This window comes from Sceloporus occidentalis, unplaced genomic scaffold, assembly GCF_023333645.1.
Source record: "Sceloporus occidentalis isolate IW3139 unplaced genomic scaffold, rSceOcc1.0.p SCAF_48, whole genome shotgun sequence".
In the NCBI taxonomy this organism is placed as follows: Eukaryota; Metazoa; Chordata; class Lepidosauria; order Squamata; family Phrynosomatidae; genus Sceloporus; species Sceloporus occidentalis.
In genome coordinates this window covers 2,838,084-2,865,234 of record NW_028317028.1, presented here as the reverse complement: position 1 = coordinate 2,865,234, position 27,151 = coordinate 2,838,084, and the positions used below count along the sequence as shown (strand labels likewise).

The 27,151-nt window shown below is 37.3% G+C and overlaps 2 protein-coding genes across 2 annotated transcripts; one reads left to right on the top strand and one right to left on the bottom strand.

Moving 5' to 3' along the window:
- Positions 1 to 959: 959 nt before the first annotated feature.
- On the bottom strand, positions 960 to 7,936 carry LOC149289099 (26S proteasome non-ATPase regulatory subunit 9-like). The gene is made up of 6 exons (XM_089491096.1): positions 7,817 to 7,936; positions 7,314 to 7,416; positions 6,364 to 6,557; positions 3,137 to 3,238; positions 2,347 to 2,435; positions 960 to 987 (listed from the first exon to the last, which is right to left on the bottom strand). Exons 1-6 carry the CDS (start codon positions 7,934 to 7,936, stop codon positions 960 to 962), a joined length of 636 nt encoding a protein of 211 aa, XP_089347222.1.
- Positions 7,935 to 21,121, top strand: LOC149289098 (4-hydroxyphenylpyruvate dioxygenase-like). The gene is made up of 14 exons (XM_089491015.1): positions 7,935 to 7,967; positions 13,022 to 13,048; positions 14,709 to 14,771; positions 15,393 to 15,497; positions 15,590 to 15,632; positions 15,792 to 15,874; positions 15,970 to 16,059; positions 18,019 to 18,122; positions 18,425 to 18,502; positions 19,104 to 19,266; positions 20,058 to 20,129; positions 20,246 to 20,368; positions 20,489 to 20,605; positions 21,011 to 21,121. Exons 1-14 carry the CDS (start codon positions 7,935 to 7,937, stop codon positions 21,119 to 21,121), a joined length of 1,212 nt encoding a protein of 403 aa, XP_089347141.1.
- Positions 21,122 to 27,151: the final 6,030 nt, after the last annotated feature.

Here is a 27,151-nt window from a genome sequence, read left to right as displayed (position 1 = left end):
ATACCCTGCTTGAAGTTCCTGAAGCTACCAATGGCAGCTGCAACGTGATCGCAATAGGAGCATCCCAACCGCACGATCGCTTTCATACAGATATTGTGCAGTTTTTTTAAAAAAAAACCAAAAGAGCTGCCCCGCTTTGTGAGGGGGGGGGGAGTCTTTCCTCCATACAGAAGCATTTGAAGCATCTGAAAACTGCTGATTCGGATGAGGAGAGGAATATGCGCCTCTGTGTATTTCCTATGTAGCTGGCCATGAAGGCCCACTTTGCCTGCTATGTAGGACATAGCTGGCACTCTAGGAGTGAAATCTACACATTTAAAAAAAAAAATAATACAGATTTCCATTGGTAAACTGAAAACTTTCCCCAGCAATTACAATAAAAACGCAAAGATGTGAAAACTTTTAAAAATGTCCCGGTTACCCAGAGGGAAACAATTGGCCAGATGAATGGCGCTCAGAGAGTTAATGGTGGAACTGTACCTTTAATAGCATTTCATCAATTTAAATCATATTAACATGTTTTATAACTTTTGAGTCAAGGTCATAAAAACTTTCCAACACAAAAGCTGAATTCTTCTATAAAACTATCATATAATTATATATGTTTAACACAACCAGTTCATGTTCTTCTAAGTGTTGTTTTCTAGGTGTGATGAGTTTGGACCAGCAAATGATTGGATAAAGTACATCGGAATCAGAAGGAATGTTAGCTTATGTTGTATTCAAATACATCTGCTAAATAAACACAAGGACACTATAAGTAAATTTTACTTTATTTCATCTCAGAAATAAGCTAAATATCTAAATGCAGAAAAAAAGCCTAATTAAGGCCAATGTGAAGTCAACAGCAATCCGGTTTCTAACAGCAGGATATTGCAGAAAACTGTAGTTATTGGTAATGCACATCAGATAACAAAATAATCCAAAAACACCGGCAAAACCGCCTCATGGCACAAACTTCATCTTTTTAATGGAATGATATTGCACCTGTGAAGACAAAATATATACAAAATGGGTTAGATAAATTCTATTATGGATAAAACACTGATCTGAGCTTATGTTCATTAGGATTCAGTAATTTGTCAAAATTTAGATTCATATATATATATATATATTTATTTATTTGTTAAATGCTTCCCTCATCGAATCTGCTACTTTCCTCTTCTTTATTCGAAAAAACATGCAAAAAAAGTAGTGTACCTCAGTAACAGTACACAGGTTATATTATAAAAAATATAACATACAATATTATGTAACAGAAGGACACAAGCAGGGCCGGCCCGACAATGGAGCTGAGTGGGTCAACCGCTCCAGGCGGCACTTTTGAAGGGGTGGCACTTTGCCGCCCCAAGCCCTTTTTTTTTTTTTTTTAAAGCGAAAGAGAGAGAGAGAGGGGCGCCGAGTGGTTTTCGCTTACCAAGCTGTCAGTACCCGCTCGGCGCCCCTCGCTCTCTCCTCTGCGGCGAGTCTTCCTGTTCGGTCTCGGTGCCGGCTTGTAATGCTGAGTGCCGGAAGATTTCCGGCGCTCAGCATTACAAGCCGGCACCGAGACCGAACAGGGAGACTCGCCGCAGGACTGCTGAAAGGTAAGTACAAGAAAGGGGGGGCGGCAAGGACGGAGGGAGAGGAAGGGTAGATAAGGGGGGGCGGCATTTTAAAATTCGCCCCAGGCGGCATTTTGCCTTGGGCCGGCCCTGGACACAATGCACAAAATATCATTTAGATTATGTAGTTTAAACTGAAGATTTATAATTTTTTTTCTTTTTTACCAACATATTTATTTGCACGACTCCCCCTATCATTTAAATATAAAAAAGAAGATTAGATAAAAGTCTCACCCATCACATCCTAAACACTGTCAAATCCTTAATCCCGCTATTTTGGAAAAGAAGAGTTCCCCCTACCATTGCAATTTGGCTTACAAAAATGGAGGAATGCTGAAAAATGGAAGAACAAGAAGCTGGACCGCCTAACAGAGGTTCTTTACACACTGATTTGTAGTAGCCAGAAGATTTGAATGATGGACACCGGAAAAACGATGCTCTCACCTAGGACTTTCTTGTCTCCTTTTTTCTTTCCTTTTATTCGTTTTCACACTCACAGATATTACGCAACGAGTTACAGAAAACCAACGCAACTTTGCTGTGATATATAATTGTTTGCAAAAAAACTACAATGTATTTGTACTGCTTTGTTAATTGGACTTAAACATAACTCATTACATGAACCTTGCAAAATAAAAGAATGGCAAAAAAAAGAAGATAAAATCCTTGAGTAACCAGCAACCAACACAATTTTAACAAATAGTTTGAATGATCAATAAAAACGTTCAATGAACAAACCTACCCCAAAAGTCCTTTTCCGCTCCATCTCTGGGGTGTAAGACTTAAGGGGATGAACTTTCCACCTCGCATAACAGTTACACTCAGTGGCTTCTGTAAAATATATGTTAACCATTTAAAATAGTTTGCAAAATAACACAGGACATGTAAATATCTGCAGTGGTCCTAATATTTATTTCATTCTAATTAACAAATTACATTTTTCTAAACTATTCTGGGATCTACAACATATAAATCACGGGTTGGTAACAGACGGATCTTTAGCTGATTGAAATGCTTCATCTCCCAGTCTCATTCTGAGGATCACGGTCTCTGTAGTTTAAGGTGAAATCTGGACTGGTCATTAGACACACCAAGGGCAAACGTCCAGTGGGCTGGTACCCTTTGTGCCCCCCACTCCCATGTATCTGATCCAGTCCTTTAATGTGCGGCAGAACGCTGGAAAAGTCTAGACGGCTGATATAGGAGCACAAAGCGTGGCTGCCTTTATCCACCAGACAGGCAAAAGGTTTATTGTCCACGGATGATTGTTGCTGCCAGTCTGTTCACGACATTGTGTTTGAGTGAATCGTTCCAGATCTACTAGACCCATTTAAGGATCTCTATGCACTATTATGTATACTGCAATATAGTTCAATAAATATAACACAATAATAATTGTGTCTTCTTCGCTTGAAAAACATCTCTCGATTTTGCCCATTTCAGTTTACCAAACACTGCCTTCACTAAAAGATAAGGCTTACGAGGCATATGCAGGACTCTGATCTATTCCTATATAACCCCATCACACTTACCCCCTCACTGTGTTGCACCACACTGGCAATATTCTGCAGCGTTTGGAAATTATTTGCATTTACTGACCCAAATATGACAATCTCATCTCCAACTTGCAATCCCTAAATAAAAAGAAATAGATTATAAAATTCATAGTATTATGAAACAATAATGTTAAATAATGTACAGACAAATATATGTATTTTCATGAAGTTACAACTCTAAAATGGGAGTTGATAAATTACGCTTATATTGGGTTATACAAATATACTGATTATTTTTTTACGCTCTGGAATTCAGTAGGTAATCAATGGCAGAAATTCTTTGTGCAGGAGACAGCTTTGGCACAATGAAAAATACTAGGTTATAAATCTCTTTTATATCAGCAAAGCCGTAAAACTCTGCTAATATTCATGTAAAAACAGAAGCACGTTCCTAGTTTGGAGTAAATATCGCCAGAATGGTGGTGGTACCGGTGTCGGTATCTATGCAATAGAGATTAAAGGAATTTGGCAGCCATAGGACCAAACAACGCCGCCATTCTACCTGTCCTCTCTTTTCATATTATACAACTTCAAAATGAAAGGATTTGGGGTCAAAGCAGGAGGGAGCTGAGTGAACGATGAGGTTGATGGCACAGAAATTCCTCCCCTTTTCTCTAGCGAGGCTCCTGACATAAAAAGCAATCCCGGCACAGAATGTCCTCCATTATCACTGAAAGGGGTGAAGTAGCAGATTGACCCACTTTGCCCCAATAGATACACAACTGGCTTTTTATTTTGATAGCACACTCACCATTTGTACACTTTCATCCAAAATACATTTAAAATACACTCACCCTTTTAGGTTTAGATTTATTGGTGATTGATAATACTCATTATTGCAGCAAATACTCTGAAACAATGGAATAAAAGTACGTTTTCATTTGCGATGGAAATATATCATAACTGGCTTTCCGGTGAGTCTAGTGAGTGACATTACAGCAAAAGATAAGAATATTTTTTAGACGGTGGACTAGAAAAACTATTTAAAAAAAAAAAAAAAAAAATCTCTTTTTTTTCTAAAATAATAATTGAAAATTAAAGATTTTAAATGCTCATGACATTCCATGACCATGGTTGGTGGTATGAGTCAGCAATATACAGAGGTCCGCATCCCTCTCGTACCAGATGTACGAGAGGGATGCGGACAGAAGAAGACATCAATAGACCAGATGGATCTAATTCTCTCTTTAGGAAAAGTCTATTTGCTCTTTCTATAAAACATGCAGCAATTTCTGGCAGATGTGGGACATCAATGACTTTTTTTTTTTTTTATATATTTTAAAGAATATAACATTTTCAAATAGTTGTAAGCCAGGAGTTGATGAATTTGCTTTGGATCTAGAAGCCAGCCAAAAAAATTGGGAGCCAGCTTTTTTTCTTCTCCAATCAGGTTTTTACTTTCATGTATTACCCACAGGTCTGCAGTTAAAGGATGTTTATTGGGGCAATACAACATTAAACAAACCTTTCTTCAGTGCTGGACCACTTTGTACAGTATCGCAGTTAACCACTTCAGGACAAAGGGTATTTTACACCATAAAGACTCAAGCTGGTACGTTTAACCATTATTCTTACACACACACTAACACCATGTAGTAACAGGCACATGCTAACAAAGAGTAACACCTTACAGTAACATACACAGGCTAACATTCTACACCCATGTACACACGCTAACACCATACACTAATACACACAGTATACGCTAGCTTACACACTCATGCTTATGCCATACTGCCATAGCTCTGCTATCTGCCTAGTTTTGAACAATAGAATGGCTTGGTCTTAATCACCCAGAAAGGAACACTAATGAAAGTCTATAAAAGAAAGGATTTGATACTGTCAGCCCTGTGGGATGATTGCGCAAGGAAAGCTACCCAAAAAATCAAAATTAAATAAAACCAAGTTTTCTTCAATACTGTATACAGTTATTTATTTCAGCACGGGACTTCACTTTCACATAAACATCACACAGCGTTTGAGTAGGTGGTTTTAGTACAAATCTCTAATCTGATAACTGTCAGATCTAATTGCAGGATTTCACGCCGTCTCATAGTGATTCCCCTCAAGTGGCATTTGCCCAAGGTGCCAGGTGGCCAGTTTGGGCCTGCTGCTGAATTGCTCAAAGGTCTGTTAGTATACCATACAGCCATTTTCAGCAAACCTAAACAAATCAATCAGTCTCTATAGGTCACTCTGTCGCACTAGGCCAATGCAAACCGGACCATGGACTACCGTATTTCCCCAAGTATAAGACGCACCTTAATTTTGGGGGCCGAAATAAAAAAAAAAAAATATTACATAAAGTTATTGTACTGGCTGCCTGGGCATGGTATAAGTGTGATTGATGTTAGCTGCTAGCAATTGTTAGCAATTACACTCCTATCATGCTCAGGCAGCCAATAAATGCACATCAATTTCAGCCTCCCTGCGCCCCCTACACACTGATCCATGCTAACACACACACACATACACTCATTCATTCATTTACTCCCCCACCTTACCTGAACTGCAGATCTTCTGCTGCCGCTCACAGACTTCCGTGGGGCCCGCTGTTTTCCTCTGCCTTGCTCGAGCAGGAACAGGAACTGAGAATGAGTCATGTGATGCGATGTGCATTCACGTGACTCCACTGGGTTCCTGTGTCACCGCGGCGGATCAAGAGACGCTGCTGAGCAAAACAGGTAAGCAGCAGGTCCCCTTTCCGGTAATAAAAATAAAAAAAATCTACCACCACTGTGGAAGACGCACCCAATTTTTAGACCCTAATTTTTTCTAAAAAAGGGTGCGTCTTATACATGGGGAAATACGGTATATCATTCAGCATTAAGCTATTTAAAACAAGACTCAGCCCACAGCAAAACGCATCTGACTCTGGAAGATGGCTGATTCATCAAAATATGGATTATACCCAGCTTGGATTGCACCTCATCCTCATGGACATACCTTTAGCATATGTCCCTAAAGAGGGCTATAACACTTTGCTACAACACTACCCCCTGTTACATCTATGCTACGTATATACATATATATATATATATATATATACTGTCTAAATTGTATTGTCTACTTTGTTATGGTTTTTTAACTTGTACACATACACCAGCGCATTAATATTCTATTTACAAGAGAGCTGTAAGTGTTAACACCTTCAATAGATTAAAGCCACCTCCAATTAGATGGGATTACATAGAATTACTTACTGATATACTCGCTGGAGATCCTGGAGTTACTGTGTCTACTTTGGCAAAGGCTTCAAGTAAAGGCTGATGGTGGTGCAGAGCTTCTGCTTGAGCCTCTGCTTCATCCTTGCTCCGCTTCTCCTTTTCATGGGCGTGCAAACTGTAAAGAGCCTCTTCTATTTGCTTCATGATGTCTTTATGGTCATTCTGCAAACCTTAAAACATTTCATTATTTGCTGGTTTCATTGGTTGTTTAAAATAGCAGAATGAAACAAAATATACACTTGATCGAGGCTGATTTATTTCCTCTTGCTAAAAGAAATGATTGTATTTTTATATGCATTTCTTATTATCACTGATAAATTTTATGTTACTATAGGCAAAACTGTGATAGCAGATAAAAAAACATTCAGCCCATCTAGTCTGCCATTTTTCTCATGTAAAGACTTAGTCCTTGGTCTCATCTTAAGACTCAGGATAGCTTTCTGCTTATCCCATGTACACTTAACTTCCCTCACTGTATTAGCCACTTCCACTTCCGCTGGGAGGCTGTCCCACTAATTGATCACCCTCTTACTAAAGTAAGATCCATCAGATAATTTAAACACATAAAATAACATAGCCAGTTAAGTAAAAAAAAAATATTATATCCCTTTTTTCATTTTGCAAAATAAATCAAACCATAATACCCATAATAAAAGTATAAAATATATTAATATGAGAAATGTGCTAAAATTCCAACTAGCTCATTTATATAATAACTCAATAAAGAGCTATTCCAAACAAATGTTGCCATGGCAACTGCTGCTTGTTATTAATTAAGCTTGTGACACAATAGGTTCAGTAAATTATTGCAGCCTCTCTGATTACACATTCACCACTATTATTGGTTTTGTACATGTCTTCTTATTGAAGCATATCATACACAATATACAACATTCTAAACAATTTTAACACAATTACACACTTACATATAATGTTGTGCCTTGCAGTACGGACTTGATAAACGTCTACATCCGCTCGGGGGTAGCCTTCTCTGTCCACTAATGGTGCATCCATTCCAACCCCTTTTTGCTATAGAAAATAAAACAAAATGACAGATACAAGGTGGCATGAAACAGCAACAAATTGTTATGTTATGTTATGTTATATACTAATTGTAACGTCCTGTGTACCCGCTGTACAGCGCTACAGAATATGATGACGCTACAAAAATAATAAATAATGATAATCATAATAATACATTTTAAAATGATGAGTCATCTGTTGCAATGGCCCAAGATGCAGATGTTGCTCATTACTGTATACAGATTTAGTCAAACATCTATAATATACATATACATTAAGACATGGCTTCACAACATTTTGTACAGGCCCTTATGCATGCTTATATTTAGTTTAAGTTCCAGGGCAAGGGTTTAATACTAAGGCAATGAGTCCATTTATCGACACAACAAACATGTTTAATACTTACATCCTCCAGAACATCATAATAAGCCTTGATCTGTGCCTCGATCTCATCCTTCTTGGCTATTAGCAGCTGTACGTCTCTCATGGTGACAGCAGATTCGCACGGACCTCCAGCATCCGACATGGCCCGGCCAGACAACAACACAGCACTACGGGTACCCACGCGTACCAAACATCGCGACGTATTGTGCAGCGCGAAACAGGAAGTCTGCAAAGAGCAGTCTGACTATAGTCCCGAGTCACTGGTGTTTGTTGTGGAACGGGCATTTCGCACTATAAGGAAAAGTCGTAACGCGTGTAACATGGTGCACTCTATTCAATGCAATTGTGTATTTAGAAAATTCTAATTGTAGTGAAAGCTAGCATGAGTATTCATCACCTGTTGCCTGTTGGTAAACAGCAAAAGTGCCACAACAACAAAATCTTTTTTGTATGTATTATAAACTGTTAGTATCTGAAGGTACTTTGTAAAGTTGCCAGGTATGCTTTATAACCCAAAGCCTCAGGTCAGAAACATTTATCTTTGTTGTCCAGTATGTATGTAAAATGTGTTTGGAAACCCAACATATTTTACAATGCTTAAAATTATAATTATATTTTATCTTTAATCGCGCAAACAAGCTTCTTTTATCTCTGATAACCGCAGGGTTTCTTACAGGGTATGACAAACCGATATATTAGATAAACAGGGCCCTGCTTGCAAACTTTCAAAATGGTCAAAAATGCAAACCTGCAGATTGCAAAATATGTAGAGTGATTCATTTAGAAAATAAAAGTATGTTTATTTGCACAAAACTATTGGGTATGTTGTTGAGATTTGGGAAACGGCTAAGGATCTTAGGATGCAGTGAGGTCCAGTCTGTGTTTCTGGGAATGGCAAGTCAGGGATATCTTGTTTGGCGCAGCTTGTCATTTAATAGGATAAACGTGTCAAAGAGAAGACCTACATCTACTGGCAGTATTGCAGGGCATATCTTTACCATGGAACACAAATCTGTCAGTATATTATTATTATTATCTGTACAATAGGAGTTGAGGACCCTGCCTGTGAGCTTGCCATCTAGCCTTATGGATCTTTTCTACAAGAAAAGTGGACTTATTAGGGCCCTGTTCATAAGCTTACAATCTAAAAGTACTCATCACTGATATTTTACCAGCTCTCCAATGGTGATAGGTATGATGCTGGATAAGGTCAGGGCTGGCCTGGGAATTACAATCATCCCTTGCATTTCCAGGCCAGTGGACAATTAATGACATACATGTGGCCATCTATATTAACTATATAACATACGCTATATGGACAAAAGCATTGGGACACCAACAGTGACTTTTTTGACATTGCGTTCTAAATAGATAGACATTAATATGTAGTTGGTCCCTTTGCAGATGTAACAGCTTCCACTCTTCTGGGAAGGCTTTCCACAAGATTCTGTTTTTGTAGTAATTTTTGCCCATTCATCCAGTAGAGCATTTGTGAGGTCAGACACTGATGTTGGAGGAGAAGACCTGGCTCGCAATCTCTGTTCCAATTTATCCCAAAGGTGTTCGATGGGGTTGAGGTCAGGGCTCTGTGCGGGAAAGTGAAGTTCTTTCACACTAACCTAACCATGACCTTGCTCTGTGCACTGGGGCACAGCCATGCTGGAATAGAAAACAAACTTCCCCAAACTGTTCTCGCAATGTTGGAAGCGTAGCATTGTCCAAAATGTCTTGGTATGCTCAAGGAGACATATGAGGACTTTTTAGACAATGCAATGCTTCCTACTTTGTGCCTGACCTCACAAATGCTCTAATGGATGAACATTTCCAGAGAAACATCCCAACATTTTAGGGAAAAAATAGTCTTGGGCTGTTTTTTAGTGTTTGGGCCCCGTTGTTTCAGTAAAAGAGTAATGGTAATACTACAGCATACAGAGATAATGCTATGCTTCCAACTTTGTGGGAACAGTTTGGGGAAGGCCTTCCTGCCCCAGCATGATTGTAACCCAGTGCACAATGCAAGGTCCATAAAGACATGGTCTGACAAGTTTGGCATGGAGGAACTTGAGTTGCCCACACAGAGCCCTGACCTTAATCCCACTGAGCACCCTTGATATGAACTGGAATGGAGATTGTGAGCCAGGCCAACATCAGTGCCTGACCTCACAAATTCTCTACTGGATGAATTCCCACAGAAACACTTATACATCTTGCGGAAAGCCTTCCCTGAACAGTGGAGGCTGTTATATCTGCAAGGGTGTGGGGCAACTCCATATTAATGCTCATGGTTTTGGAATGAGATGTTACAAGCTCATATTCTGTAGATGCGATTGCTGGGTGTCCACATACATTTGATCATTTTCTATACTATACTCATCTTTTTTTCTTTTCTTTCTTTTACTGTTTTTCGATGTGCAGCAACTCCTTTTCTTTCAAACACACCCTGGCTAAATCAAATACACAAGTGTATATACTTATATTTAAGAAGGGAACTGATGGTTATGTGTTTTGATACCGACTCTGTTTATCTCCATAGGACTTCCTTTGGTTTATTGATCTTGGATCCATCATTTGTAAGACCAGCAGTGAAGGGCAGATGATAGTATCACCACATGTTTGGTAAAATAATGAAGCAAAATATTTGTTCACAGTGCACGCCGTTCATTTTCTTCAAGAAAGCCAAAAGCATCAACATGTTGACCATGTTTAATCTAAACATAAACAACTAGATTAGTAGTAGTCAGAATTGCATCAGTGGGGCTGGGAATCTAGAAATTCATATGATTATGTTAAATGAGCATAATTATTATTGATTATAAGTAATTTGATGGCGATGCAGCTGAAAGAAAATGTGACATCACAATGGACTAAAAAAGCTAAACAAAAATGAAGGTAGGGCCAGAATAGAATATCTTTATTATAAGCAATGTATATGATTTCCATGTTTTCCTCTTGTTTTGCATTCATGGTGTCTTGTTCAAGGAGTAAAGCTGTCAACAGGAGCAGTAAATTACACAATGAGTGAAATAGCTAGCAGCCAGACCATAAGCCCTTTGCCAGTACTGTTTACACAAACTTGAGACTGTTGGAAGCAATTTTCAAGTTTAGTAGAAGAGGACTTTAGGAAAGAAATGTGTAATGCTAGTCACCTTTTGATACAAATCTTCCAATTTTAGCTACATATCTACAAATATTATATTAATTTGATCAGTCTAAATGTCTCCATCATTTGTTTTCTCTCCAGCCTTTCTTGTGGACTCTCCTTCTCCAGTTTCTATGTTGATATTCAGCACAGTCATTTCTAATCCCCATTAACTTTTTTCCCACACCTCCTATAAACAGGAGCAGATTACCAATGGGGTAAAGGGGGGCACTTGCCCCATATTTCCTGGTGCCAATGGGCTCTAACTTCATGCCACTCATGTGGCATTGTTCCCATGATAATGCCTACCTACTCATTTCTGTCCCTATCTTGTATTCCCCTTGATCATTTATTCAATACATATAATTATATTTATTTCTTTTAAAATGATGTCAATTATATTGGCTAATCAAAACTTGCACACACACATTTCGCCCAGCGCCATTGATGCCATTTTTACATGCATGCATTTTCCGTCAGAAATTGGAGATAACGTTTGTACATAGAGATAGCATTTTTCATTGCAATATGTGCAAAAAATGCATGTGTATTTAAACGAGCTCATCCAATTTCATTAATGGTTTTCAAATACCTCACAGTAGGAAGGAAGAACTACACGGGGAATGCGTTTTTTTTATAGAATAAATTGTATTTAGATGTTCTCAAAGTGCTGTCTCTGACTTACCTAAAACAGTACCATGTGATATTTACATTTTGGTACTAATACCAGTAATATTTTGAAATGTCCATATCGTTTTAAAGGTTTTCCTCTTGTTTTGATGTGTAATCCACTTTTCAAATACGCTCACAACGATGCATAGTATACAGTATATATATTATAAATGGCTTTTCTCTGCTAATATAAATTCTTTTTGCATACCACGTCCCACCATTCTATCCAATAGAAATGTCTTTGCAAACAACGCCTCCCTACTTAAACCCAGTATTACAAAGCAGATGTGCAGGCAGCCTACTGTGCATCACCTTCGCTACAGGCTTCTGCTTTCCTCTTTTTTCTTTTCATTTTGAAATCTGATGTTGGGTGGCATTTTGCCAGTGGCTTGCAAATGACCAAGGGTCTATACACCATGCACACTGAAATCTCTTTTTACACCAACAAAACAACTGATGATATGAAATTCTGATGATATGGCATTCTAGCATTTGAAACTTCACTAGAATTGTGTATATATATATATATATATATATATATATATATATATAATCAACCAAAAAGGCTTGTTTAATGTGCTAATGTGCTTGTTTAATGCGATAAGGTCCATTGGTATATACGTTATATTGGTCCATAGTAATAGACTGAAACATTTATTAGGATGACGAATAAGTGGATATATTTTGTTACTGTTATTTTTTCCTATGTAATTTTTGACTTGTTACTTACCTATTATTAATATATTATTAATGACAGCTCCTTTACTCCATCATTCCTTATGATGATCCATCACTGGCATGTTTTCTCCAGAAGTCTAAGCTTTCCTTGTATAATGCATAATTATATATATATATATATATACTTATTGGGGTGGGCTCTTCATGAGTAGACATCCATGTATATATGTTAATACAAATTTCTTAACAAATTAAAACATACATTGAGCTATTATATAATCCTAATATTGGTCTTTGTAGATAGACACACTTGTAAATTTCCTCCCCAGCAACACAAAGGTAAAATAATGTCAGCATTAGGCATATATGCAGTCAACAGAATTTAAATACAATTCTGCATAATTAAAACCACTACATAGATAGGAATGCCTCTTATTGCAGAGGATGAGGTGGAGCACAGAAGGGTTGGCCTTTCTCTCAAACATATATGAGTTGGCTTTCTGTCCACATCCCTCTCACATCCATTTGCAGTAATCTAACACCAGAGTGTCTAAAACAATGGTAAGTTATTGATACGTGCTTTATATTTACAGTAATGTTTTAATGTGTTAGGAATGGATTACTACATTACTGCGTAATGCAAAACTTAATTTGAATTTTATTCCATTATTCAATTTTATTCTACATCCAAATAATGTAATATTAATATTTTTATTTTTTATTATTATTTTATTCCAGACTTCATATACGGACAAAGGAGAAAAGGTATGATTTGTTTTCAGGTTTTAATACTGTAGATGGAATCAGTTATGTAGAGACAGTTGTAATGTTAACTTCTAGTAAATCCTATTTACATGTTTATGAAACATAAAGCACTGCAGTAGTGCCAATTATTTTTATCATTATATTTTTCTCTTATATGTTTAAATTATATAATCAAATCCCTAAATAAGTTACGGTACCTTCTCTGAGAAGGGCTACAGCTGTAAGGTATCTCTCCGAGTACAGTTGTCTCATCGGTCATCTAGAATGGTATGTTGTTTATAATGAAATAAAAAAGGCAAAATAAGAATACACTATTTTGGTTTAAGATCTCATAATGGAACTAAGGGTTATATATCAAAGAGATATGGTTACCAGATGTCCCCTGGACCACTGCATACTTTTACCACTTTTTACCAGATTTGCTCTTTACACATAAACTCCATTGCTTACTGACAATTAATACTCATTCGTTCTGATGAATAGTAAGTCTAGGGTAAACCCTTGTTATAGTAATAATTACGGAGCCAAGTACATGCAAGAGAATATGCTACATAAATCCCAGTGACGCCGCTGGCAAGTCAGTTCCAACTCCACCTCCCTTTTATATTTTGGTCCTTGCCAGTGTCTGCGTGGGTGCTCATGAGAACTTTTTAATTGTGTGGGTGACACACATATGTCTTACATATGGCTTGACAAGCCATTCCTTAGCCCCAGTTCTGCTCTTGTCCTGATACTTGCGGGCTCACACACATCTAAACACAACCAATTGTATTATCGCATTAGTCATGATGTCTGCTATCTTTGCTGGGTTTACACCCTTTGACAGCATTTTTCGTATTTGCTATAAAATTCCTACATTTGTTAACCAACTTAATACCCTTATCTTAAAAAACTTTGCTTCAATCTATCAAGGGCATATTCTGTCCTAATCAGAGGCATCTTATTAGCTCATCCCTGCAGCCTGCGTTCCTTTAACTGGCCAATGCCTATTACATTTCTCAGCTTCTTATAGTGTATTAGTTATGGATGTGTCTTAAGATGTCATGATCAGTGTTCCATCTTTACTCTCCACCCTTCCCAACCAACAGCATATATTTATCAAATCTATCATTGTGCATATTTTTGGTAGCACATTTTTAACCATCTACTATTTTTTAAGGAATCTTTATAGGAGTAATTACTGTTTTGCTTATTGGAGAGTGGAAATTAATGCTAAATAAATTACATTATAGTTAAAAAAAGACAAGTTGAATTCAACCGCACGATCGTCCAGTGTTTAAAGGCTGCAAAATAATTAAAATAACTGTATAATCCTCTAGACCAATTAGAAGTATTTAAATTTATTTTAAATGTTTTAAAAATGTTCTTACACGTAAACACAATGTTGGATAACGACTGGAACATATGGGCCTTCTTTCGTCCCTGTTTTTTTGTTAGTGTGAGTACATTACATAGCTCTCATCTTCTTTGAATGGATCTGATATGATAGTGTGATCTTGCTCAACCTAAAGACGCTTAGTTGTGTACATTAGGTATTCAAAATGTACAGCCTGTATTTCTGGGATGTGATTTATTTGATTTTTTGTTTATGTATGTTGGCGTTTAGCTGTGTTTTTTTTAAATTACACAATTATTTCCCCCTTTTGTTTCAAAAATATAGCATGAACAAGGTCGCTTTCTAAGTTTTCACTCAATAACACTATGGGTGAGCAATGCAAAACAGGTAGGTAACTTTCTCATCTGAGTATTTCACGGGGTTAAATTAAAGAAATGTTTATGTTGCCCAACAACTGCCTGAGATTGTGATTGGTTAACAAAGAGGAGGATCTGCCCCCCCCCATAGAATCTGCTTCCACTTAAGCTCGGTTCCACATATGGTTCTCCTGCTGGTAGGACCTTATCCATCTGGCCTCAGATTAAGATGATCAGATGTGTCACATAAGTCTATTCAGGTCATGCAGATAAAAGTCACAGTCTCATAAAAAGGCCAACTTGCAACCTTCTATTTATTTGTACATTCTGATCCAAGTTGAATGTCAGTATAGCCTACTTTGTGATGTGAGTTAACCAGGTGGGAGAGAGGAGTTCTGGTTATAAGAGGAAAGAAATGACCCAATAAATGAAATTAACATGGGCTTATGCTAGATGCCCTGTAACAATAACCTTTATTGTTGCTTTACATGTCAGACAAAAACGTTGGCTTGCCTCCTTGAAAAGGGCAATCACCTATGTAAACCCCCCTCAACTGTTTACCACAAAGATATCATCTGGCTAACTAACTATAATTTTACTTATCCTCCTTTCGTTCTTAAAATGTATGTTCTAATAAAACTTTTAATCACAGGCAGCATCATTTTATTGCAATAAATTGGGATTTGAACCATGGGCATACAAAGGCCTAGAGACAGGCTCCCGGGATCTGGTATCTCATGTTGTGAAGCAGGACAAGGTATGTTGACATTATTAAACTCATGAAATATCTTCCCTTATAACGTGACTGTACATATATGCTTTACAATATTCTTCTTACTTTCCTTACAGATACTATTTATATTTGTATCTGCACTTACCCCAGGCAATGAAGGTAAACTTAAGACATTTATTGTGCCTTCCTTTCATGATGATAAAGTTAAAGCTTTTGAAGTTTTGTACCCTGTATCCAGCTGTAGTTTGACGCCTAGCCAACTAAAATGTGGTTGTAGGTGTTTTGCAAATAATATTTGCTGAAATATTTTTTTTACAGAATTTGGAGCCCATTTGCAGAAGCATGGTGATGGTGTGAAAGATGTGGCCTTCGAAGTAGAGGACTGTGACTTTCTTGTGCAGGTGAATCATAAAGCTTGATGGTTTATCCTATAGGGTATCAAATGTAGCTAACGCACCATTAAATATCTGACGCTGTCTTTTCTGATATCCTACAGAAAGCAAGGGAGCACGGAGCTCTGATCGTGAAGGAACCATGGATTGAAGAAGACAAATATGGCAAAGTGAAGTTTGCAGTTATTCAAACGGTACTGAAAACAGTTTTATTGAAGGGAACATCATCCACATAAAATGTTAACTAAACAGGGGGTGACACTCACAATGTATACTGCATGTAGAATTTGAGTGATTCCTAACCCACTCTTTACAGCACACTAACAGTGCTGAGGACTTGGCTGGAAACAATTTATCTAGAATGATGATCAAGGCATTTGCCAGTCGTTGTATCCCTTTAAAGATTAAAATTTAGCACGTGCTTCTTGAGAAGCATATTACTGAAATCATGTGAATTAGGCATTAGCGTCTGTGCAGTTATATTATTTTTCATAATACAGTGTAATTTAGGGAGAAAAAAAGAAGGTAAAAACACAACATTTAAACAATTCCTATTTGTGCCTCACAAAGAGGAAAAATTCCTTTCTGAATCCAAGATGACAATCTGATTTCTAAGTGGATCAACAAGAGAGATGCACTTAGGCAGGTGTTGGTTAGGCACAGCACCCAGGCGCCTGGTAACGACAGTAATGTGCATTACGTGACCCCATGGTGGTAGAGTGGCAACTCACATGGAGAAAGCGAGCTGCAGTGGCGATAGCACACTTCATAACAGGAGATGGAGAGGGAGATGTGTGTGAGCTGCATGGATTAACGTAGAGGGAGAGAGTGAGTGTGTAAGATTGTAAAAGTTACTTTTAGCACGGTTTATCCACATAAAAAGCAAAAAGAAACAAATAAACTAACATAGTGTGATACTTTACTTACAAAAATTGGTGAATTGTGTTCAAAGTGATATACTGTATTTGTTCGATTATAAGATAAGGTTTTTTCAGAGCAAATTCTCTGAAAAATACCCGTCGTCTTATAATCAGACCTCAAATAACCTCCGTTGCTACCGGCACTTCTGCTGGGGCTTCTATGACGGAGCGCCAGCAGCAGCGAAGGTTGTCTATGCACATTGTGCAGACGATCAACGGCTTCCAGAGAGAATGATCCCCCACAGGGCTGCAGGAGACCCGGATCCTCCTCTTCGATGCACACAGACAGCCTCCGCTGCTACCCGACAATTCCACCAGGGTTTCTATGAAGGAGCACTGGTGTGACGTGCTCAGTCATAGAAGCCCCGGCTGAAGTGTCCGGTAGCAGCGGAGGTAGCGCTCAGTTATCCATCGGCTGCCACCACTTGACACCAAGGAATCTGGAGCACAGTGGGACAAGTCTAGGGATGCATCCCTATAATCGAGCAAATATGATATATGCACTTACAAACGCCAGGAGACACAGTCATCTCAGATGCTGCCACAACCTCATTTGTGGAACACTGCAAAATACTCTACACCTCCCAAGCTCTGCTCCCGGCCCCCCCGATTTGACAAGGGGTAGAAGTTGGGAGGTATGCAATGTGCTTCTCTTCTCCACTTCTCCTTCAGTCATTGGTCAAGATAAAACACACTCCCTACAGCTGGCAGTAATTAAATGCAGATGCATACGTTACAGAAAAGTGTTCACAAGGAAAGGGATGCAATATTTCCATAGAATGTGAACATTCTAGAATATTGGGCCTTAGGCCCCAAAAACCCAATGTTTTAAAGATCAGAGAGCTTGAAGCTATCAGAAAATCAGTATGATGATAAATCAATACATAAGGTAGAGAGGAACTGTTTGATGTAGGTATAGCCCATATTAATGGTACGTGCACGTATCTGGGGCACCTATTTGGTTATTAAACTTATATTAAGGAACCCAGTTCTACCAAAGAGTAAAAGCCACGTGTTTTGTTATCCTCTTATTATTTTACAATGGTTGTATTTTTAAATGCTTGGATATTACAAAACTGGATATTGTCCTTCTGCTTTGTCTTCTTGCTGGACCATATCTTATCAGATATTATCAAAATAAATAATTGCTGGCGAAGCCTCTGGGCTTAATTTGCAGGGGAAAAAAAGAAAATATTCAGTGTAAAAGGTGTAACTTTTTTTTATTGCCAACAGTATGGAGATACAACACATACTCTGGTAGAGAAACTGGACTATACTGGCATATTCCTACCCGGCTTTGAACCGCCTTTGTTTAGAGATCCACTTCTTCCAAAATTGTAAGTTGGTTTTTTGTTTTTTTTTGTTTTTTTTACAAAGTCTGTAGGGAGAAGGTTGTGTGTTCACTATTATATAGTGAATACATATAATAAAATGTTGCTTATAAAATGACATGATGATAAAAATCTTTCTGGAAAAGTAACTTCGGAAGAAGAATTTATCCATAATAAAGTGTTTTATGCCAGTGTTGCCATGTGTATCATAGCCTTTATTGTGGAGATTGTTTAACTTGATCCTACAGTGCAGTCTGTTAATCAAAGGAATGTTAAAGATGATTTGTTTTATCCTTATCTCTTCATAGACCCTGTTGCAAATTACATTTCATAGACCATGTTGTGGGAAATCAACCAGATGGTGATATGGTTCCAGTTATTGAATGGTAAATGTTTATCTTCTAATATTTAACCATTTACACATGTGATTTACGCACTGCAGTATTACATACATGCAACATTAAGTGGCTGCTGGTTAATAACACTTACTAATTATTAATGATAATGTAACTTAAATGAAAGGAAAATTAGAATTTTGGATTTACTAACTTATTAACTATAGAATAACTGATCAATTATTTTATTTGGTTCTCAAGAAAATATGATGCCATTATTTTTTGAATAATTGCCTTTTGATTGATGATGTACTCCCAAATAATCATGGAATTTAATCTGTAATAACGGAAGTGTTTTTAATGGATTTTTGTGCTCTAAATGCTAATACACACACCTAACAACATACTCTAATACACACTGTCACTCTAACACCATAGGCTAATAAACACACACTCAGACACACACATCATTTCAGGTTGAAGTTTTAGTAGTTAATGAAGAAAGGGGTATCAGCCTTCTCTTGGATAATGGGAAAGATGGGTCATTATGGCCTTGCTTTACCGATGCAAACCCCTGTACCCCTGTGTCACAGAAGTAAGCCATAAGAGTAGGACATCCATTCAGATGAAATTCTTACAATTCATTCTGCAGGTACCAGAAAACCCTCCTGTTTCATCGCTTCTGGTCAGTGGATGACAAACAGCTTCACACAGACTTTAGCGCTCTCCGCTCTATTGTGGTTGCCAATTATGAAGAGACCATCAAAATGCCAATAAATGAACCTGCCCCGGGGAAAAGAAAGTCCCAAATTCAGGTGTGTTGGATTTCTAACTTCAGTCTCTAAAAGCTGAGCCACCTCACCAAAAAAAGCATCTGCTTAATAATAAAGCCCAGATTTCTTCCTATAACACCAGTGTGTAAAACTAATCTTATCTGTACTATAGCTTGCCATTTTACTACTAGCCCAGGCAGGTCACAGTGTGAATATACATAAAAAAAAAAGGTCAGAGATTTTGTGGTAATGTTACGCTTTCATACGACTTCTTCGAGACCCCTTCTATTGTGGATCCATACAATTGAAAGCTTGCTTTATAGTAGTCCTTTTAGAGGCCGGGCATTAGACGTTAGATGTTAGACACACAACAACCATTAACAAAACTTTTACATTTGAAATACACTGCATATTTCCTTTTTTTATATATATATATCCTGAAGGTATAATAAAAGTGTATGTGTAAATTTTGATCCTCTTACGAATTAGGGTTTATTAGCTCTATAATATAATTGCACATAATTGAGTTGTAATGTCAGACGTGTACATGACAATCAGAGATGCAGGCATTTACAGTCTTCCTCCTCGTACATATCCTATCGTGGATCTAAATGCCTTTTACGCAGCTTGCAATATGCTACAACACTTTGTATCATTATATCTAAACAAAGAAGTAGGATACTGAAGATAAAAACAACCGACCCAACGTATGCTGCCCATTTTCAATAAAGAATCCACATTTTGTTAAATCCTACCAGTGCAAAGTATGATTTATAGTTGTTGTTGTTTTACATTTAGAAGTGTTATAACTGATATTCTCTGCTCGCTCTTAGGAATATGTGGAATACTATGGTGGCCCAGGCGTGCAACACATTGCCCTAAATAGTTCTGACATTATTGCAGCTGTAAGTACATCTGTACTGTATTACAGATCTGTGATATTCAAGTAAACTAAATCTGCACGCACAGTTGGTCTATATTTAAAATAGTTGTAAATAGGTACCGCTTTGATTTTCTGCAGATTACCAGTTTAAAAGAAAGAGGCATGGAGTTTATGTCGGTTCCATCCACTTATTATCAAACGCTAAGAGAGAACCTGAAAACGGCCAAGATCCAAGTGAAGGAGAATATTGATAAGCTGGAGGTATTTTAAAATCCGATTTTCAGGATGTATGTCCTCTTTGCCCTACCCATGCTTGTCCCTGCAGTATGTTGTTGCCTCCCATCTGTACCAGAACATTGTTGTTTACTGCCATGATTTTAGGAACTGAAGATTTTGGTGGATTACGACGAGAAAGGTTATTTGCTGCAGATCTTCACCAAACCAGTTCAGGACAGACCAACTCTGTTTCTGGAGGTTATCCAACGACACAATCACCAGGTAGGATGTCAGAGTATTTTAATGTGCAAGCAAAATGGGAGTTCCTAACCCCAGTCCTCCAATTTATAAACATTTGTCTTTTTTAGGATTTATTTTTTCTTACTCACTTTTAGAGCAATTATTTACTAGTATTTCCAAGAACAAAATGATGTAGATGATACTATGCTAAATTAGTACTGACTTTTTCTGGAAGATGCTTCTGTGGGTAATTAAATGCATTGGATCTGGATCTGAGTTGCATATTGAGGAACTGCCAATGCTTATATACCAAGGCAACAGCTGCTACGGATAATACTTAGTTAACTGCGGAATTAATTTGCTTTAACTTTTTTCCTGAATACCTAAAATCAGTCACATCTCTGAACTTACTGTTTATAAAGTAAAACCCCACATCTAATTTTATAGGGCTTCGGAGCTGGAAATTTTAGGTCATTGTTTCAAGCCATAGAAGAAGACCAAGCGGCCAGAGGAAACCTCACAGTCCTGACACCAAACGGTGACCTGGAATTTCTCTAAACTTGGAAGTCCAAGATTCACTAAACAAGCCCGCATTTTGCATGGTCTCGTTATTAATATAACGATACAGAGTGGTCCTAAAGCCAACTCTTAAGTTTATTGCATGGTGCGGAGCACAAAATCTCGACATGTCAGCGCAAAATATTATTCCATCGTGCTCCCTATCTTGTAACAAATGAATTTGTAAATATGGGCCATAGACCTAAGAACCAGGACCTTGCTGTCACATACTAACCAATGCAATTTAAATTTAGTAACACATGTATTAATATAACACATTTACTATTAAGCATAGAAACACTGCATAGCGTTTCACTTCAGGATTTCTTTTTAGAGCCTTAAAACCTCATCACAAATGAGCCTTGTGTTAAAGCAGTGTTGGTACATATGTATTTTTTTTCCTTATCTTTCCAAATATAGTGCTCTTTCTGGATATCTGTAACACTTGGACAAACGGACATTGTATTAAAGAAAATGTTTGCCATAGAATATTCACCATATTGCGTTCCTACACAACTGATACTATTAAAAAAACAAAACAATGTTGGATACCATTTTTATTTCACTTTGCCCAAATCCCTGTGAGACACACTCCCAAACCTAATCCGTTTCATGACATTGTTACCTTAATCAGGTCATTCTCAAACCAAGGGCTCATATAAGATGGGTCTCATATGCCATCACCCCAACATTTCAGGAGCCCTCAGTGTGGTATCCTTTTTGGGGACATGGTTAATTGTTGAGCCAGGGGCAGGATCATCAATCTACCTTACCACTGAAATGTGTTGAATGTAGATGTGTCTTTAAGTGGCCTAATGGAAGCATTGATTGAGGTTTGTGCTTAAAAAGCCTCAATCAATTTCATAACTCAGTGCGCCAGTCGGGATAATAATGATGATGACGATGATAAAAAAAAAAAGAGGTAGTTCCTATTAATCATTACCCTTTAATCAATAAAATAGTGAGAGAAAGAGTGTGTGTGTGTGTGTGTGTGTGTGTGTGTGTGTGTGTGTGATCAGTAGAACGCAAGTGAAGTATTACTGGTTTTACATGATGTCAAACTATCAAATTGCTTTGCAGTCTCCAGCTTGTTACCCTGGTGATTGGACCGAATAAATTTAATTTATTGCAACAGGTAGCGAGGGAGCTGTGTGTGGATCTCACCAATTGTGGGATGTTGGTAGACACAGTATTTTGCAAGACAATAATATCAATAACACAAAATATCTACTGGGTATTTATTAACAGGAATTATTTTTTCCTTTGTATTTTTGTTTTAGCCAAATTGTTTACCAGCTTCACAGTAATGTCTTTGACTTTCCTATCCTAAAACTAGAATATTCAGAATGAATCAATGTGAGGATCTACTCTATATCGGTATGTCGATAAGTGCAAGAGGTTACATCTGTTGCACCTGGGTTGAAGTATCCATAGTTTCACACTACTGTTACCTTGTCTGTTAATGCAGCGCCTTCTGTGAGGTGTCATTCTCACAGATGGCCTACCAGTGCATAATTGATCCCAAGTCTTGCTTGGTGAATGTTTAGGCTCTTAGTAGCTCAAGGGTGGATGCCCTTAGTTTTTGTCCATATAGTGTCTTTTCAGTGTAGATGTACATCAAATGTTAATTTATATAAAACTTGTGTACAATGCTATGTAAAGCCCTCTCTCACGTTTAACAGGTGCACATTTGTGGTTGCCAGATATCACAGAACCTGGCTCTCCTCAGTCTTGCACCCTTGGAATCGGCACAAATGGCTGATGTTTTGGACAGTCCTTATAATAGGCTTTCTGGAAGCTTCCATGTCAACACACACCTTCTTACAGCAGGACTTGGTATATTAAGCCAAAGAGACCTGATGGTATTTTCATAGATCCATAGATACTACCCTTTTTTAATGTTTTGCCAATATGCAAAGCCAAAAAAGGGGTTAATCATGATGCAAACCTACTAACTTGTTTAGTAAGATATAGCTTATATTGTGTCTTGAGAACCTTTCAGGTTAGCCCCTTGTTTAGCATAAGTGAACTTAACACACACACACAGTAATATACATACATACACACAGTAATATACATACACACGCTAAAGACAGGGGAGAGCATACAGCTGCACTTGAAGAATGTTTCAAAGAACTCATTTCAGATTTCATTATCTTCTCATTACTGGATTAAAAAAAGTTCACCATCTAATGTCCAGTACAGAATAACTGCTCTTATAGCATGTGATTTTAAATATAGCCTTTTCTTTCGCAAACTTTGAAAAACAAGGCTATAATAGCTGGAAAACACCCCCAACAAGGAGTTACAAACACAAAGAGATAAAAGGATCCCTTCAAACTCATATACAAGAATTGCCATATTGTCAGCATAAGATTTTTTCACATGTTCCGTTTACTGCTTTGTATTTATCAGGGAACTACTATGTGGGAATGTTGATGTGAGAAGTTAGGTCCGGTGAGTTTTATATAATTCAGATGAATTAAACCTTTAATACATCCTCTTGTCCTTACATCTACAGTAGATGACCGTTACCAGCTGCCATAATTGTTCAATTACCTTCTGAAAGGACGCAGCGTACTCCAAATGGGAAATCTTGTGCGACCAAGAAACCCTCCTGGACACGCTCAGCTGATATAATTCCGTTTATTATATGACAAAAGATGATTCCGCTGAGCTTTTATGAATCAATAACTATTTAGAACCATTTTTTCCCTTACATGCTGGTTCCTGGCGTCAAAAGCCTGCAACCATCTAAGCAGCTGCTCTCTGGTTTCAGTGCCTATTATATATCTAAAATTCTTATTTGGTTATCTCGAGATATATATAATATGTTCAATAGCTCTCAAACTGTCAAACCACATTGTGACATATCTGAAGACTGCAAAAAAAGCACAATGATACAATTTCTCTGTAAGAAAAGTGAGTATATTTATGGTTTGCTTTATAAAAGTTACTATAATACAATGGTACAGAGTTTTGAATTCACAAAAATATGAACAAAATATATACAGGCAAGACACACCCACAACAAAAACACTTTTTTTTCCAAAAGAAGATACATATCCAAGGCAGTTTTTAAATGCACATTAAAAAAAAAAAAAAAAGCTAAACGTAATCTTAAAAAATAATTATATACGACCCGCAAAATCTCTACAACAGAGATTTCAAAACAAAGGCTAATGGAGCTAATGAAAAAAAATAACTTTTTTTATTGCAAAACCTTGGCTTCTGGTTGACTTTTGTTTTTTATACTTTGTGAATTAAAAATACCCATATGTACAAGTCCCATGGAACTTTCAGCAATGTGCCATTAGATGTATTCTTTTAAACAACCCTTTTTTAAAATATTACAGTGTTTTATTTAAACAAAATACTACAATGGCAAATTGTATCCGAGAAATCATTTTAAAAAACCCTATCCAGTGGATTGCCACAAGTGGCAAGGAATATCAACAACATATTGATTTTGCCGGCCTCCTTGCTTTAAAATGACAGACCTTCTCCACTAGACGTCTTTTGTAGCTTGTGACCAAGCCGATTAACACTTTTGGAGTTGGGGGGTATGTTACTCCCTCCTTTAACAGAAGAGTTCAATATTGTTGCCAATTATAAAATGAAACGGTGTTCACTTCTAATAAATACATTTTGCAAACAATTTTTGTCCTAGGTAACCCTCCATGTGGCCTTCCTTCAATTAAATTTGTTAATGCTCCTAAATTTCATCTAGCATAACGAAACAAAAAAAAACTTTTACACAATATACATGGTATAAAGCTTGACACAAGCTAAAATCTGCTACTTGTTCACTCTGATACACAATGCCTTTTCGCTCCGATTTCCTTTTCAATACGGTAGAAAGCTGCTTTTCAACAAAAGAAAAAAAAAAAAAAACTTGCACCTCTAAATCATATGAATTAGGTTTTTAAACTTTCAGATTAAGTTTACCACAGCATATTGAATAGAAACATTTATATCTGAGCTGTAACTTAAAAAGAAATGTCAAAATTACAATTGTTATTTTAATAAATTATTTACACACTTTTCGAATACAAAGAAATCAGCAAAAGAAAATCAAATGAACTTGTTTCTACAAGAAACAAATGTTCAGAGATTTGAGTCTTTGTACAGAATGCAGTTGCTAAGTATACTGAAGATCCTTTGTATATATATATATATATATGTATATATACATATATACACTCGCACACTTATACACATATATACTTTTCTTCCTTTTTCTTGTGTTTTTTTTTTGTTTGTTTTTTTTTAACAAATGCACTGAAATTATCCCTGAAAATATCCCAAAGTGATGTTGCTGATTGAATTATCAAGTTTAAAAGCATTTTTTCATTTTGCTAACAAACAGCTATGTGTAGTAGATAATGTTAATCAGGGAAAATATTTAAAAGATTGATATAAAAAAACAAAAAAAAACAAAAAACTGTCACACTGGGAAAACGGGAAAACACAGGGCTTAGTGCATTAAAATAGTAACAATTTACTAGCTTATGTACACTTCAGACAAACACACATACGAGCATTAATTTACAAATGAATATGGTACAGTTAGAAAGTTCACATTTACCCTTCGGAGCTGATTTAAACGGCGGGGGGGGAATATTTAGGTAACACATCAAATGTTAAGCAAATAATAAGATTAAAATCGTTAAATGCTGTAAGAGGGGACGGGAAAATCCAGCTTATAATGGAAGACACTCCATTTTCCTTCAACAGCCCACGGTCAAGGGCTTGTAAGGATGATGAGAATTGTACTCCAACATTACCTGAAGGACTGCATGTTGCCCACATAAGCTAGCAATTTACAGTAGGCGTTATTTGAGGAGGAAAGGATAGAATGCTGTATTCATTATATTTCTTAGTAGAACATTAAGTGCAGATAAAAAAAAATGGTGACCTTGAATGGGCACTTAGCTTCTCGGTGGAGAGTTGGCAAAGCTGGCAGCGCATGATCATGAGCCAGTTAGACCACACAGAAGCAAGGCATGAGTTGCTATACAGAATTAATCGCTAGTTATTAAAGACAGTCTGTGACTCTGGCTCTTTGATTTGGAAGGACAATCATTTTACTTTTTATGTTGGCTATTACTTAATCCCTAACACTAAGGTTTTTTATTCATTAAACTCAGTTTCGGGGGGGGGGGGCATGGTGGACTTTGCTATGCATAATTAACAATAGCTATAAACAATAGACAAACCAATTAGGGATTTTTGTACTTAATGTCTTCATAAGGCAACTTACTCCCTACTTGTGTCATTATATGCAGGAACCCTGTGGTAGCAAAAAGACTAACGGCACCACATTTCTTGGTATTTGCAAAACTCGTACGCTCTTTATTCTGGTGAAGCCCAAACTGCTAAAGGCACAACGGCAAAACAAATAAATACATTTAAAAATGGACCTGCAGTCTTTGGAAGAATTTTAAATATGGGGCGGAGAGGGGGATGGAAAAGGCAGATTAGCAGTTCAGCTGCTGCTTATAGCTCATCAAAACTAATCATGTGAAGTGTCTTGAAAAGAAAAGTACAGCAAATCTGCTCGGTGGGTACCTTCAGCCATTTTGCTACCACAGGAACTTGCATTCACTTGTGCGGCACCTTCTGTTCTCACCATGCACCAAAGAGCAGAAAAATCAGGGTTCAAACCAGATACCTAGCCATCTGCTGATAAAGTAACTGAGAATCATCCGGTTTTAGTCCAACAGCGGCTGGGTTACTAGATATACACTAGAGAACCTACCATAATGCATTGCCATAAAAACACACATTAATGCAGCACCAGGTTATTTTGTTCATCATCTGATGATCTAATAACCTAGGGTTCAGAGAGGTATGGGACAGTAATATATTTGCAAAACGGGATATGATTTTGGGGGTGATTGGATGGTACCCCTAATTATTTTAAAGGCAGCACAGACCAGCATATGTTGGTGGTCTGGTTTTTACAGGACAATTCCAAACAGCAGCAAATTACGCCAATCTCTGCTGTCTGTATAGAAATACTTTCTC

Excerpts from the sequence above, each read along its gene's own strand:
- LOC149289098 (XM_089491015.1), top strand. The coding sequence starts at position 7,935 with ATGGCCCGGCCAGACAACAACACAGCACTACGG. Across the intron at positions 19,267-20,057 it reads AAAGAAAGTCCCAAATTCAG|GAATATGTGGAATACTATGG; the intron begins GTGTGTTGGATT and ends GCTCGCTCTTAG. Across the intron at positions 20,369-20,488 it reads AGAATATTGATAAGCTGGAG|GAACTGAAGATTTTGGTGGA; the intron begins GTATTTTAAAAT and ends CCATGATTTTAG.
- LOC149289099 (XM_089491096.1), bottom strand. The coding sequence starts at position 7,936 with ATGTCGGATGCTGGAGGTCCGTGCGAATCTGCTGTCACCATGAGAGAC. Across the intron at positions 7,417-7,816 it reads ATTATGATGTTCTGGAGGAT|CAAAAAGGGGTTGGAATGGA; the intron begins GTAAGTATTAAA and ends TATTTTCTATAG. Across the intron at positions 988-2,346 it reads AGCGGAAAAGGACTTTTGGG|GTGCAATATCATTCCATTAA; the intron begins GTAGGTTTGTTC and ends TTGTCTTCACAG.